General features: G+C 37.7%; 1 protein-coding gene across 2 annotated transcripts in view; it reads right to left on the bottom strand.

The window, feature by feature from the left end:
• IDE (insulin degrading enzyme) overlaps positions 1-16,767 on the bottom strand; it is an 80,189-nt gene that overhangs the window by 49,005 nt on the left and 14,417 nt on the right. For both annotated transcript variants that reach the window (XM_045567808.1, XM_045567809.1), the window contains exons 2-4: positions 5,038-5,222; positions 3,829-4,036; positions 1,594-1,763 (exon numbers count right to left, since the gene is read on the bottom strand). In XM_045567808.1, the coding sequence (XP_045423764.1) occupies positions 1,594-1,763; positions 3,829-4,036; positions 5,038-5,222 (563 nt within the window). The remainder of the gene's footprint in view (positions 1-1,593; positions 1,764-3,828; positions 4,037-5,037; positions 5,223-16,767) is intronic.

Genomic DNA, 16,767 nt, shown 5'->3' with positions numbered 1-16,767 from the left:
GAGCCCAGGAGTTCAAGACGAACCTGGGCAACATAGCAAGACCCTGTCTCTACAAACATAAAAATAAATTAGCTGGGTGTGGTGGCATGCACCTCTAGCCCTAGCTACTTGGGAGGCTGAGGCAGGAAGGTCACTTGAGCCCAGGAGTTCAAGGCTGCAGTGAGCTGTGATCATGCCACTGAACTACAGCATGGGCAACAGAGCAAGGCCCTGTCTCTTTAAAAAAACAAAAAACAAAAAAACCTCACGCTCCCTTCTCGACATACCATGTATGCTAATGTTCTCCACAAAAAGCACTTTTCAAACAATTCAGCATTACATAAACATTTTAGGGACCCCAGTATTCATTCAATGAGGCTATTACTGAGTGCCAAGTACTATATTTCTAAATAAAATAATATCACTGCTTCTGTCTGTAATTTTTGAAAATTCCTTCTAATTCTGTAAAGCCACACTAATTTCTCTGGCTGCTGTTAGATATATTAGAATGGTATCCAAAAAAGAAAGCTCTATTTATGCTATTTAAAAGTTCCCAAAATTAACTTTAAAAACAAGCATACATTTATAAATGCACTAAACAATCTATCATTATTCTTATGCAACTTTATAATACCCAAAGCAATATTTTAAAACCATAGCAACCTGTTAACAATGATTACCTCTGGTGAGTGGGACTGGCAGGAGTGGATGAGGAAGAGAGAGATGTCACGGTTTTGCTTTTATTTTTTACTTTAAATACTTTTGTACTGTTTAAATAATTATTAAACAAGTACTTTTTAACAAAAAATTGAATTAAGAAAAAGGATACAGTTATAAAGTCAAAAATTTCCACTTTTATTTAACTCTGCTTCCTGTCACCCCCACCTCTTATCTTCCAGAAATAATAGCACTTTGAGACCAAGGCCCTTGTTTGTCTTCTACAGTATACTATCACCCACAGAGCTATTCCCATGGCAGAAGCTGTGTACCTGGAAGGGGAGCAGTGGAGGCAAAAAGGGTAGGGGGATTCAACAAGCCTTTAAGTGAGCCTTGTTTTTTTTTTTTGAGACAGAGTCTCACTCTGTCACCTGGGCTAGAGTGCTGTGGAGTCATCATAGCTCACTGCAACCTCAAATTCCTGGGCTCAAGTGATCCTCTTGCCTCAGCCTCCCAAGTAGCTGGGACTACAAGTGCATGTCACCATGCTCAGCTAATTTTTTCTATTTTTAGCAGAGACAGGGTCTCACTGTTGCTCAGGCTGGTCCTGAGCTCAAGTGATCATCCCGCCTTGGCCTCCCAGAGTACTAGGATTACAGGCACGAGCCACTGTGCACAGCCTACTTGAGCCTTTAAAAAAAGCACTTCCAATGGGAAAGTAGACTTCAGAATAAAAGGATCTATGATCTTTTCCCTTTGAAATGCTGGTTAATATCTACTCACAACTTTAATTGCTCTGCTTCTTAAAATTTAGACCCCATTTGAATCGGATATAAACAGGAATGGGGAATTCTGAAACCTTCTATCCTGAACTGTAAAATATAATACTATGTAAAGAGGCCATGGGTTTAAATGAGGTCAAAGAGAATTAATACATGAAAGCAGCTGTTGACAAACCTGTCCCAAATTTACTGAAGGGGTGTTTAGGATTCCCTGTAGCTTTTTCCAACTGAAAGAGCCTCCAGGCATCATTCATCACATTCTTCTCATGTTCTGAATCAACCGCATTCACCTCCCTGTCTTTGCAACTCTCATCAAACAAGGGGCACAGGAAAAACTGTGCAAACCTAAGAGTATAAAACATAATTAACAACTTGAAAACTGTCATTTTAAAAGAATGGCCTTTTAAAAGTATCTCTGAAACATTAAACATGTCCATTCAGAGGAGTTAATCTATCCCAGAGATGCTAAATAATTATATAAACAAACAATAAATATAACCAAAAAATATAACACACACACACACACACACAAAGAAAAGGCAGGCACATGAGTGTTCTTAAGCAAATCCTAAATTTACAGTCTTAGGTGCAATTTCACTAAAACTCAGGCACCTTAGAACAAACAAATTAAGTAACCAACTTTTGAAAGACTGAATTTGAATATCTTTTTTCTTCTTACAGAGAAAAACAAACTTTAATTAGTAGAAAAAAATAATGCAGTGAGAGATCTGAGGTATGACATAGTAGTTTGACTAAACCATGATTATGGGCTTTTATAAAATAGTAAGAGAAACAGTCTATAAATTTTTAATAAGCAGTGATTCAACAAATAACATGGTATATAACTTTAACATAAGTAACCAATATGCTTATCTTGAGGCTATACTTTAAGAGCACCAAAGTTTAACTAAAATATCTTTAGTTAATATAATAAATTAATTCTCCTATATCAGGTTGCAATTTGAGTCACAATTTCATGTACCAATTCAAGAAACCTTATAAGAACACGACTCAGAATTCAGATGAAGCCAAGAGTGGAAGCTCTGAATGGGACTACTATTCAGTGGGCCTAAGAGACTATTGAGTCTATAAACATCTCAGTTACTACACCTCACAGTCCAGCTGTCAAAGAGTCCATTATCATTACTTGATATTTACTTCAAGTAAGTGAATATGATACTGTGCTAAGTACTTTATACATACCAATCCAAAAGGAAACTCCATCTATCTGTAGTCTGTAATCAAAGATGTATGGAAACAGAGAATTTCTGGACATGTAACCTTTTACCTATCTCAATACACCAAGGCTGGGGAAAGTGCCTAATAGCTACATACCAAAGCTGGATGGGCCCAGATAAAGGGTCATGTTTATGACACAGTATCAAGTTTTTAAAATGATTCTCTTATTCAAGTGAGTTATTCTAAGCCAAGTAACAGACATCCTCCACCATATATCTATTATATGAACATCTGTTGTAGCATTTGCAGAGCAGGAAATGAAATTCAGTGTATGATCCCAGGGAACTCATTAATGGAAGTCTTCTGGGAATACTTACAAAAGATGATTATACCTCAAAGCTGCTGCCTAAAGACTAAAACATAAGACAGAATAAGCAGGAAGCAGACTACTTCGACCTGGTCACATGTCCTAAACCCATGCCTTTGCCCTGTTAATTTTTTTAAAAAATATAAGTAAGCAAATAAAGCTGAAAATTACTAAAACTCTGAAGTCAAACTTTATTATGGACCCATAAAGAAGCTGCAGAACTACACCTTAGTAACAGAGAAAACTATAAAAAGTCACCAAGGATAAACTACACTTTGAATACTGAATCAAATCACCAATATAACAAAAAATTAGAAATTGTAAGCTGTATAAAAAATTGACCAAAAAATTAAATTGGCCTAATGGAGCTTGCTCCAGAAAATGCTTTCAAAATATCCCCAGGGTTGAAATAGCAGGTCAAAACATTCTGTATCCACTAAGTCTCCTTGAGAAGCAAGGAAGTAAAGGAGCATAGAATATTTTTAAGGTCTAGCATTCTGGAACGAGAAGTATGTTTGAAAAGAGATCCATGACACTATCACAGGTTACTCTTCATCATGTGCTTTACAGGTAACACCAATCAGAATGAGAAGGATTGGTGAGAATTTATAAGTCAATAAAATATTTTGTAGGCCTGAAGACAGATTTAAAGTCATGCCATTATTTTTCCTTTACCATAAAGTAAATATGTGACATCATTCATTATTTTTTCTTTTTTATAAAACAGAGGGAAAAATGCTGGTTAAAATACCTTTTGTTAAACTATAAAGCTGTGAAGCCATCTTTGTAAAAATAATACTAATTATTATTATTAATGTGGTTAAGTATATAAAATTGGATAATTCATAGGGCATTCATCATTACCTGTCTAGGGCACCTTCTAGATGTTCATGGGAAACATCAAAATAATAATTGGTATGCTCTCCACTAGTAAAGGCATTTGAACTTCCTGCATGCTCACTGAGAAACTGGCTGTATTCATTTTCTTTAGGGTACTTCTTTGTTCCCAAAAAAAGCATATGTTCACAAAAATGACTTAAGCCAGCAATATTTGGAGGATCGGACAATGAACCTGAAAGAGAAAATACATATATAGTGAACCTTTTTTTTATGTTCCAAGCTAGTAAGCACAGATGAATTACGGATGATTTGGAATTCTTAACATGACAACTCCAACCATACAATCAGAGAAAGTTAAGCATAGGCAGCTCTAAAATGGTATTATTTAGAAAGGTATACGAGTAGGCAGAAGACCTAGATTCCAGCCCCTGCTCTTGATATTAATTAGTTGGTAACCTTGGGCAGATTACTTAACCTCTCTGAGCATTAGTTTCCACACACACTGGAGGGAAGTAAAGAGTTGAAATCACTATTTTATAAGAACTAGAATTTTCTTGTCATGGTTTTATTGTATTACAGGAGACCATATAGCACAGTGCTAAGAGCACAGGTTTGGGGTTAGTGGCTCTACTGGCTGTGAAACATTAACCACAATACTTTACCTATCTTGCCTTAGTCACTACTCTGTAATACCTATCTTAGAGGGTCAGGTGAGTACAAATTAGATGATATTTACAAAGCACTCTGCATTATGGTAGGCAATAGTTATGTGTTCAATAATATCTTATTTCTTCAATTCTAAAATGCCACTAGTTAAATAAACAGTTTTCTAAGAGGAAAAAAAGAAAACACTGCCCCACTAACTATACACATAGGTAAGAAGCAACCTGATTAAATGTGGAAGAAATGTGCACATAAGAATATATGAAATATGCTATTAAGTGTACCAAAGTGAATAATCATAACTGTTTTACTGTAAAGGATGGGAATGAATTTCTTTGCTGCTAGGTCACCTTAGGTGGGAACCTAATAAGATGCCTTTAGTAAATGTAAGATTATTTGACTTGGACAAGTTTAGTTTACCATAGCTATATAAGGGTTCTGGTACAAAATAAGGTACATTGAACTGAAAACTAATGGGTCTTTATTTGCATTCATATCAAAAGTTCTAATAAATGTCATCATTAGGTCAATGAAACTAAACAAAGTTTAATTCACAATTTTAAACTGTACCTATGTGTACATCAAGTGCTGCTGATGACTTATCCGTGGTAGGATCACTGATGAGAAGTACTTTGATACCATTGGCTAGCTCTAGCCCACGATATTCTCGCTTGTCTTCAGGAGATTTGGTAATGTGATTTCCTATTCTCTTGATAGCTGGATTATTCATTTTGCTGTAAGTCTTTTTTTGGAAACTGAAAAGAAAAAAATTATTAATTGTTGGTTTGTGACTGCTTTTTTTTTAAAGGACAAAGAATAACATCAAGCAAACCCATAATAATATATCATCAGATAAAACAATGTCTGGAGGAAACTTTTTATAGCCTATCTACAGTCATTCCTCTCCTGCCTCTTAATCCTAATTCTTTCTGAGAAATGCTAACAATATTGTTTTTGTGGAGCCATATTTGTACCTAGAAGAGCACATGGATGGACATTTGAGACTGGGTGGATTGGGCTATGAGTTGGTCAGTGTGCTGACCTAGAATAGAATTTTCTTTCATACATGTTTCAGAGATATCTGTTAGAGCAAGGTGACAGGATGTGTAAGAATTATTACTGGGTCAGCCAAAACATTGCTCAACCCGATGACATTCCAAGATAGAGTAGATCTGGAAGAGCAGAGTAGATATGCCCGTGCTCAGAACACGGGAAACAATCCCCACTGAGAAACAATCCTGTGAAGTCCTAATACAAAGTAAAAGACCTGGGCTGCCCCACAATAGCAGCAAAAGCAAGGACATCAAACAAACAAAAAGATAGAAGGACCCCCCAAGTAATCTTTGTAATCTGCGTAAGAGTTGAATGGCAGCACAGGAACAGTCTGGCAATCTTAACATAAATGTTAGATAAATTCTCTTACAAGGCCTTCTGATAGTCTTCTTTCTTCTCTAGGAAGGCTAGAGTTACAGAAATGGGAAAGGACTGCCAGCACGCAGAATCCTGTAGGAGTATTGGTTGATATTAGTGCAATGAAGGGATTTTCCAGAGTCTGGGGTATGCATGTTTTTTTTGAGAGTAGAGTAGATGTTAGTTTTGTCTATACGGAGGGCTGCTTAAGAGACAAAAAGTTAACCTGCTATTATTGGCAGGTTAATATACCACACAGGCAAAGCCAAAAGCATATCTGAAACTACAGAGGAAAAATAAGCCTGTGCTAGCACATTTGCTTCCTATCTGGAAGAAAAAAGAAGTGGATCTGACTGCTCCTTAAAGACTGATAGCAAGATTTAAAGGCAAATAAATAACAGGCAGCTGAAATAGGCATACAATTATTTTGGATAAAATATTTTTTTGTGTTAGAAATCTCTAGAGATTAAGAGAGGGAATAATCTAGTTTGCTTTTATCAGAATACCTTCCTCTCTGAAATCATCTGTAACTATTCTTCTAATCTGAATAATAATTGATAAACCAAAGAGGTTTGTTACTATTAAGACTATCCCCTAGGTCTTCTTTTGAGGACAGAATATTTGGGATTTTAAAGATCAATATTGTAGGTCGTACTAAATGTATAATACTGGTTTTTAAAAATCACATAGTGGTTTACACAGATAATGCTACACACAGTGCTCATGGTCTTTCTCTATTTATAGTAAAAACAATTTCTTGAAAAACAAAGCATAAAATATTAACATTTTGGGGATATAAGGCCACCTGTGGAAAATTCAAAAGCAATTTGGAAGTGAAAAGTCATTATTAACAATTCTTTTCCACTTCATTAACCATAAGCCACTTAAGTTCAATGTCAAAGAGAGATGAAAAAAAAATCTAAGTGCAAAATCTAAAAAATGGTGTTTTGTGGTTAAAAATAAATAAATAGGAATAATTCTCAGAGTGACAGGAAATGGTCTATTTAAGACTCCAAAGAGGAGCATAAGGCACCTCAGATAGAAGTCCTGGTTAAGATATTTCCCAAAGGACAATCTCTTTAGACTATAGCAAATGCCTTCAGCATGCACATAGTTTGTTTCAGAAACCTTCATTTAAGTTTAATATAAACTGCTATTTTAAAAAATGAGTCCCAACCCAGCAACAATAAAACACTAAATAAGCCATGAGGCAGCCTCTATCAAGACCTCCAGCAAGAAGGGCAGCAATAAAATGCGGCAGTAAGAACTCAGTGGGCTCCAAAGAGAATGCCTAAACTCCCTCTCTACAAGGCTCTACTAGGATGAAACGGGTTGGGCTTCTAGTGATGGATTCCACTAGGTGGGAGCAAAAGCCAAGGGCTACTTTGGTTCCATTGCCACTGTTTGTAACCAACTCCCTTTACTGTGCTTGCCCCTGCCAGTTTGATTCAGGGGAACCAAGGATTACAAATGATTAAAATGTAATGATGACAGTGATGCTCTAAAGCTTGCGTCCTAACCACAACTGTAGTGGGGAGATGAAATATAGTTCACTTTGGTAGTATAAACTGTCTTGTTTTGTGGGAGGTTAAAAACTATTATATAAAGACAACCACCTCAACTAAAGGCTACATTCTGTACTTTTTTGAGGGTTTCAACTTCCTTTATCCAGATTTTAATTTTCTTAGACAAAAAATATTGAATTGTAAAACAGAGAGTAAGATGTAGGTAGACAGAGTAGCAAGAGATTGAGAATTTCCAGACCAGTAAGAACCATTTATAAATGACCAGAGTCCACCACAGGCATGGATATACAACAACTTATTTGGACACGAAAGTTGTACCTGATTAATATCCCTGGTGTGGCTGAAAGAGATGAATTTATTCTATAAGTCACACATAAAAATTGGTCCAACTACTTTTAGACATTTGTACAAGGGATCAAGAACTGCTATAAATTTCCAAGCTGGCAATGTTCCCAAATCAAAAATGACTTCTTGAGGAAGTAAATGCCAAAAGAAACAGTAGCAACATTTTCAAACAAGACCCATTCTCAGCAATCCACAGGCAGTCCAGCTTTACCTATAGCATATTCACCAACACTTGCTACAACAATTTGTTTCTCACCTTCTGGAGAACTGATGGAAATGACTGGGAACTCCTCCTCCACCTCCTCCTCCTCTGATGAATTCATCAACAGCTTGCCTGTCTCTGTATTTATACTCATAACATCACTTGTCTATCTACCTCAGCTCCCTCATTAGCATAAATCCTTCAGTAATTTTATTTATTGCAAATGTTCTCCAATAAGCAAGCATTCTGACATTTTAGATAACAAGCTAGTGCTAACTCAAATGCTTTCCCAGACATTTATTTGATATTTTTAACCTGTCAAAGTCAAAATTTTAGGAGCAATAATATTATCTTCAATTTTAGGGACATTATCATACATTGGAAACTTCATAAGGCAGCACAGAATTGTCTGTTTTCAGCATTCTGATAAACTGGAGAGATGTTTAGTAACCTACAACATACTTTGTGATTTTGTTAAGTAAAACAACTATAATCTCAGAAAGTAAAAGCTGGAAGAGTCATTTTATGTTACCTAGTCCTTTGTAGTTCATGGACTGGCAGCACTGGCTCCCCCTGGGAGCTTGCTATAAATGCAAAATATCAGAACCCACCAGAGACCTATCTATCTATAATCCGCATCTTAACAAGACCCCCAGGTGAGCTAGTCCCCTTATCTTACCTACAAGGAAACTGAAGCTCAGGGAGCTTAAATCAGTCCTCCAAGATCATGCCACATAAAGTCATAACTCCTAGTCCTGTGTCCAGCCTCACCCTCCACATCCAAATAAACATTTAAGGAGACCCATTAAGGTCCAGACACTGCACTATGCACGTTGACTACAGAGTTAAGTACACCAGAGCCCTTGTTGTGAAGGAACTTAGACTAGTGACAGAGTCAGAGATGACAACAGGTCATTATATTTTAAGGGTAGTGACAAAGATGTCCCTGGGGCACTACAGGAGTTACAAAAGGGGTGTACCTAACCCTGTCTAGGAGGGGAGAGGTAGCATGAGTAGTAGCATGCCAAATTAAAAGGCAAGGGGACAATCAAAGTAGAAGGGAATACCCGAGCAAGGCCTGGCAATTAGAAAAAAGCATGATGAATATAGTGAAAAAACAAGAATCTTGATGTTAATGAACTACAATCAGAACCTCCACTTGAAGAGTACAGCCTAAGACACGTAAAGTCCTACATATCAGGTTTGCAAAAACAAATTCCCAAATAGAAGGTCATTTCCAAATTCCATAACAAGAGTAAATTTTATTATGCAAATAATCTTTTATTCAGATGACCTTTTACAGCCTTTTTCTCATATCTCTTTAAGTGTTTCACAGCCTATGTAACAGCAGATTATAAAATTTTACTTGCTTTTCTCTCCCTCCCCTCCCCCATATCCCCCTCACAAACTTAAAATTAGACCTGATTTAGAAATGATAACCTATAAACCTGAACAGGTGTGTGATCATGCTAATAATGAATTACAAATGAAAACCTCCCTTGTGTGGAATCCACACACCCACTCTCAAAAACCATAGGTGGAAGTCAAGGCCTACGGCACTCCTGCATGTGGAGGAGGAACCCAGAGAGAAAATACTCGGAATCAGAACCTCACCACAAAACATCCCCACTTCCCTGTAGAAGGCAGAGGTAAATAAAGGTGTCAAGGTAGTGGTGGTATAAGCCGTAGGATGCCTTAATATAGTAATAACGTTTAAGACTACATATTCCCAAGCACTATTAATTAATGTCTCAGGGAACCATCTAACCATGGCCCTTCAGTTAGTTATAGCAACAGGTACACCTCATTTCTTTTCATACACCAGCTATATCATAAAGGTGGGTATAAAATAAAATACTGTCAGGTTACTCTTATTTGCCCATGAAGAGATGCTTTGCCTTTGTTTCAGGCAGAATCTCAGCAGTTCCAACTCTATGTCCTAAACCTCTGGAAGGAAATTTATGATCAAGAAATGAACCTTTAAATGAAGTAGAGTGATGGCAATGTAAAGGAATCCCTTTACTTTTGCAAATTTTGTTTTAGTTTTGGTGCACACATATCAATCGTTGTTAATTCCAAAAGTGACAAGCTTAAGACAGAATACTTTATAGAGACTTTTTAAGGTTTACGCAAATGAATGAAACCTCGATTTTATACCTCTTGCCACATAGTGAATCACAGAAAGTTTCTTACAGCTGTAGCTGGGGGATCAAGGGTGTTTCACATGGAGTTTTTAGGCTGTTAGAAAATGTGGGATAGATGCCATTGTACAAAATTAATCCTAACAATCATTCCCATTTTTTTTTAAGTGTCATATGCTTTATAAACTGCTCATTTAATCTTTCCATTCTCCCTAAGTGGTGGGTCACAGCAGCTGTTCATGGTCATCCTTCTCAACCCCAGATGAGAAACAAAAGCTCAGTGGCTAAATGACTTGCCCAAGCACAGCCACACAGCTGATGTGTGGCAAAGCTGGAACTACAGAAAGAGGAAGCGTGGGAAGGGGAGGAGCAGGAGGTGGCGCTGAAAGAAATCACATGTGGCTTTCTTCCAGCTCCTGGTTACCACCCTCACAGTCCTTTCCTGACCCCATTCATCTTCCCTTACAATCCCAAGTAACAAAACCCAGGAAACAAAAATTAAAGTAGGTCAAAATAAATGCTCCAAGGAGAGTTTTCAGTTTTTTACTCCTTCCTCCCCATATAAAATAGTGGTAGTGGAAGGAACCTGGAAGAATGCTTCTAATCTGCCAAAGGAGTCCTTGAGCTGAGAACCATATTATCTCACTATACATTGTCCATAAAAAGGAAAACATATGGCAGGATTAAATGTATAATAGGTATAAAGAGAGAGAGATTATACAGAACTATCTCGTGTGAAAGGGAACATGAAAATAATTACTACAGTAGACATGGTGGCTTTAAGGGGGACTTATTTTTCAAATATACATTAAACCACATAAACAGGAAAAAAAGGAAAAAAATCATAATCCTCTTGGTAGATGCAGGAAAGTATTTAAATTCGACAACCATTTGTGTCTTTTTTTTAAAGTCAGCAAACTATAATCAACAGGGAAGAAATTTCTTCATCTTAAAAAGAATATCTACAAAAACTATAGCAAGTATCATACTCGGTAGCGAAATAATGTAAACACCCCCACTGCCCCATGAACAGGATGCCAGTACCAATTCTATTCAACACTGCACTGGTAGTTCTAACCAATCCAATAAAGCAAGAAAAAGAAACAAAACACATAAAGATGGGAAAGGAAGGAAGAAGACAACTAACGTGACTCACAGGCAATATGATTGTGTACACAGACAATCTCAAGAATCTACTGATAACTTCCATTCCTGGGTAGGATGTAGTAGGGTCATGGCAAACTGATCCAACTTCAACAACTAAAAGAATTACAACATTGTCAAAGATGCTGGAGAGTTGTGGAAGCAATGAGGACTGGATAAACTGGAATTCCAGAGAGGAGAGAGCCCTGTGAGTTGAGCTGATGGTCATCACCCATTTTCTTTTCTGGGAATATTTGCTAATTCTGAGTGCAGACTGAAGATCATGCTTGGCCCAAGCAGAGGAACTCTACTAAGTGCCTCTAAGGGAAGAGTTATTGATACTTTGGTGGCAGCATGAGAATGGTGTGACAGATTAAAAGCCCCCAGAGGCTCCAAATTCTCAGCTAATTTCCTCCCCCCTCCCGCCCCCCCAGGAGATTTTTCTGAGATACTACTACATGTCCACCAGAATAGCTAAAATGAAAAAAAAAAAGAAAGAGAGAGAAGAGTGGCAAATACCAAGTGATAGAGAAGTTAAAGGGCAATCCAAACTCTCTCTCTCTTTTTTCTTTTAAGAGACAGGGTCTCACTCTGTTACCCAAGCTGGAGTGCAGTGACATGTTCACAGCTCTGTGCAGATTCGAACTCCTAGGCTCAACCATCCTCCTACCTCAGCCTTCCAAGTCACTGGGATTACAGGCATGAGCTCAAACTCTCACACACTGCTGCAGAAATACAACCATTTTAAAAAAACCGGCACTATACACTAAAGCTCACAATATGACCTAATGATTCTAGTATTAGACATATACCCCAAATGCATTTATATGCTCATAGCAACACTTTGAAATAACCCAAACTAGAAATGATCAAATGCCCATCAACAGTGAAAAGAGGCCAGGTGCAGTGGCCCTTTCCATAATCCATTCCAGAACTTTGGAATGCCCAGGCGGGAGGATCCCTTGAGGCCAGGAGTTTGAGACCAGCCTGTGCAACATAGCGAGACCCTGTCTCTACAAAAAAAATTAAAAAATCAGCCAGTTGTGGTGGAACGTAACAGTAGTCCTAGCTACTCAAGAGGATGAGGAAGGAGGACCACCAGAGCCCAGGAGTTCGAGGCCACAGTGAGTTATGATTGGGCCCGGGTGACAAAGTGATATCCTGTCTCTAAAGAAAAAATTTTTTAAATGAAAAAATGAATTGTATATTCACACAATGGAATAGTGCACAGCGGTGAAAAGGAATATAGAATAAAGCACAACAATAAGGAAGAATCTCAGTAATACAAGGTTGAGTGAAAGAAGTTAGACACAAAAGAAAAAATACTGTACCCTTCCATTTATATAAAATACAAGAACAAATAAAATCAAGCTATGCCTTCATGTCAGGATAGTCATTACCCTTGGCCTTGGTAGGGGTAGTAATTAGAAGGGAGAATGGAAGGGTGCTTCTGGTCACATGCTAGTTATACAGGTATGTTCAGTTTGTAAAACTGTATCAAGCTGAACATTTACATTATATTGCAATAAAAAGTTCTTAAAAATAGAGGTTGTGAAAAGATCATGAAACACTGTAAAATAGAAGGAGGAGGAAGACATATGCATTGCTAATATTATAAATATCAACCACCACAAGTCATCCTAGAAATATTACCACTTGAATACTGGGAAGTAGCTATCCATACCAAACACGTGCTAAACTAAACAGGCTGCCTTCTTGGGTGTGTCCTGAAACAATTATTTCTGTTGATGCAATCCTGGCCACAGGAAATAGAAGGCCCATTTAAAGACAGCAAGAGTCACCAAAGTTATTAAAGTATGCTGGCTGGTCCGAGTGCAGTGGTGTTTCAACTAATTGATCACAACCAGTTAGGTTCATCTGTTCCTTCTGCTTCACTTGACTAGCCTTTAAAAAAAATTTTTTTAGACAAGAAAAAAAAAAAAAAGAAGAAAGAAGTTCAGGCGAGGTGGCTCACACCTGTAATCCTAGTACTCTGGGAGGCCAAGGTAGGAGGATCACTTGAGGTCAGGTGTCTGAGACCAGCCTGAGCACAAGTGAGACTCCGTCTCTACAAAAAATAGAAAAATTAGCCGGGCATGGTGGCACGTGCCTGTAGTTCCAGCTACCAGGGAGGCTGAGGCAGGAGGATCACTTAAGCCCAAGAGTTTGAGGTTGCAGTGAGCTATGATGATGCCACCGCACTCTAGCTAGGGCAATAGAGCAAGACTCTGTCTCAAATAAATAAATAAAAATTAAAATTTTTTTTAAAAAGTATGCTAGATCTTTTAACTTGGTCTTATTATATTTTATTTGAAAACTAGCTTTTAATAATTACTTCTTTTAGACCCCAGTTAAGATTTAAAAATAAAACTTGACACTTCCAGTAACCAATTTAGAACTAAATGTTACACAGATAAAAGCTATGACTGTGCCACTGCACTCTAGACTGGGCAAAAGAGCAAGACCCCCAAACTTAAAAAAAAATAAAATAAAAACTTGCCATGGTTTCTAAAGATTAATTCAAACCACAGAAGGCTGGAAAGAGTTATCAACCAACCTGTAACTAATTCTCTCAAGATAGCCCTCCAAGGAAAGCAAATCATAAATACTCATATAGGTTGAATATCTCTGAAATACTTTGGATCAGAAATGTTTTAGATTTCGATTGTTTTCAGATTTTGGAATATTTGCGTTACACTTACCAATTGAGCATCTCCTTTGAGCATCATGTTGGTTTCAAACCCTGAAGCATTTTGGATTTAGAATTTTCAGATTTGTGATGCTCAACCTGTATTTCTATAGAGGGGTATATCTCCACCTGATGGTTCAGTTCCATTCATATGTATACCCTGGTTCTGACAGATAAGAATCTGCCCACCTCAGATAATGCTGGTTTAGGAAACTTAACATATACTCTGCCTTAGTATGATTATTCACGTTCCACACCAATCCACTGACCACTTCCAGACCATGTTTAGTACTGACATACCCTCACTTTTACCAAATGACCTCTCTGCTACTCAGATCCTAGATACTATATGTTTTTTTTCTTTTTTAGAGATAGAGTCCCACTCTGTTGCCCAGACTGGAGTGCAGTGGTGCTTACTGCAGCCTCAAACTCAAACTCCTGGGTTCAAGCAATCCTCCCATCCTAGCCTCCCAAGTCATTGGGATTACAGGCTCGAGCCACTGTGCTCAGCTCTAGATACTATCTGATTGCTCTGATCATACTGGACTTTTTGGCTTCATCTAGTTGTTTTGTTTTGATTTGGAGACAGGGTCTTGCTATGTTGCCCAGGCTGGACTCAAACTCCTGGGTTCAAGAAATCCTCCCACCTAGGCCTCCCAAGTTGCTGGGACTAAGTACATGCCACTGGAGGTGCCTCATCTAGTTTTGCCAATCAAGAGTCAGATGAAAAGTACACATGGGTCCATTAAATTAACAGGTGCATCTATGGTTGCATCAGACTTGGGCAGCCTTCACAGGATTATCCCTGTAAAATATGTTTAAATAAACTTCACCAAGGCACAGTGCCTGCTACATAGCAGGCATCCACAAATGGTAACCGTATTATTATAATCATCACCATTATTATTGCCCTATGGGGTGAGATGCAAATAGACCACCTCAATAACACTGATGTTATTACTAGCATTCTTGACACATACTCTTGTCAATTCCAGTTGTATACTGTCATTTCCAGAGGTCAAAAACATTCACTGGGCAGGCTGGTAACAGGATGATACTTTATAAGACTATCAGGAAAACAAGTAAATAATTATCCCTTTGTAACTGCACAAGGTGAGCCAATGTTCAGAGTCAGTAGTTCTCAATAGGTGACTAACCCTCCCCACCCCTCAGGAGATATTTGGCAATGTCTGGAGACATTGTTGATTGTCACAATTGAAGGGTGCTACTGACATGCAGTTAGTAGAGGCCAGGGATGCTGCTAAGGATCCTACAGTGCACAGGATAGCCCCTACAACAAACAATTATCTAGCCCAAAATGTCTATAGCACCAAGGATGAAAGACCCTGGTTTACAATTCTGACTTTATCACCCCAAAATAGTGGATGAGAATCATTCATTGCAACCAATTCTATCCACTTAAACCCAGGAGGCAGCTTTATCAAAATACAGAAAGCTATCCGTATGAAACTCCTATCTATGTATGTATCAATAAATAAATAAACAAAGATTTAAATCAGAAGAAGTTTAAAGGAAGCAAGGGGAAAAACTGATAGTGAAGGAGAAAGAGGGGAGGTTTGCAGGAAACTTGTCCTTGAGTAAGCAATCTAGTGCATAAGTAAAGGGGTCAGCCTTAGAAAGGAGCAACGCCAGTGTGCCAGGATAGATCCTTACTGAATACTCAGTATCTTGCATAGCACATACACATTTTTAGGGATTACATATTCAATGAACCCCTTATGTAGATCTTATTATTCCCATTTTGTCCTGCCTGGGGAAATTAAACCTCAGAAAAGTTATTTGGTTAGAATCACACAGGCATTAAATAGAAGAGCTAGGATTCAAACCCAAGTCTTTAGACACCAAAGCACCATGTTCTTAACCACTTCACCAAGTTAAAAGTTTACCTTATATCCACAGATTATAAATTTCTGGAAGGATATTCACAGAAATGTTGAGGATGGTTACCTAAGTAGTCAATCAGGCAATCTTTATTCTTTGCACTTTTCTGTATAGTACACAAAAAATCTTTGAAAAGATAAACTTACTGGACTCAAATGCACTAGGCTATCCTTACTAAACTTGTAAACCCAAAATAAACTTTTTAAAACTTGAATGAGGTACATCACAATATAATAGGGCTGAGAAAAAAATCTGGACTCCATTTCCATTCACTGTTGTTGCTGACAAGTTGGTTCCCTTAAGAAACCAGCTTGTTGGCTCACATCTGAGGCAATTTCCAAAAGAATTTTTTAAATGGTTTGTGATGTGGAGTGAAAGCTTTAAGCAGACAATGGGCACAGAACCCACAGCCAATTCCAGAACCTACTTCCTCATTCAATTGCTAATCTAATGTGGTTTGGCCTAATGTTGCTGTCAATTTTAGGCTCCATTTTGCTTCTTTCCACACATAGTATAACTTCAGATAGTTTAAAAAGTAACAGCCTAGATTCTTCTTCTTCTTCTTTTTTTTTTTTTAAACAACAAATGCTATTCCGTTTCTTTATTTAGGTACAGACTTTGATTTAAGAAAAGTCACTCCTTCAGACCCCATCTAGCTAGCTGCCTACAACTTTGAAATTATACCCTGGCTGTTCCATCCAGAAATAAAATATGTAACACCTTCTTCTCCTCTTCATAGTAATGGTGGCATTGTTATTGGTCCACATTTATTGAACGTTTACTATACAATAGAGACATACACATTACATGCATTTCCTCATTGAATTCTCACCATACACCTGTGAGTAGATATTATTATTGTTCCCATTTTGTTGATAAGGAAACACGGACTTGAAAAGAAAAATAATGGGTTCCAAGTCACACATAGGCAAATGGTAGAGC

Source organism: Lemur catta, chromosome 14 (genome assembly GCF_020740605.2).
Source record: "Lemur catta isolate mLemCat1 chromosome 14, mLemCat1.pri, whole genome shotgun sequence".
In the NCBI taxonomy this organism is placed as follows: domain Eukaryota; kingdom Metazoa; phylum Chordata; class Mammalia; order Primates; family Lemuridae; genus Lemur; species Lemur catta.
The sequence above is the reverse complement of the archived record's forward strand: the minus strand, read 5'-3'. Positions and strand labels throughout refer to the sequence as shown.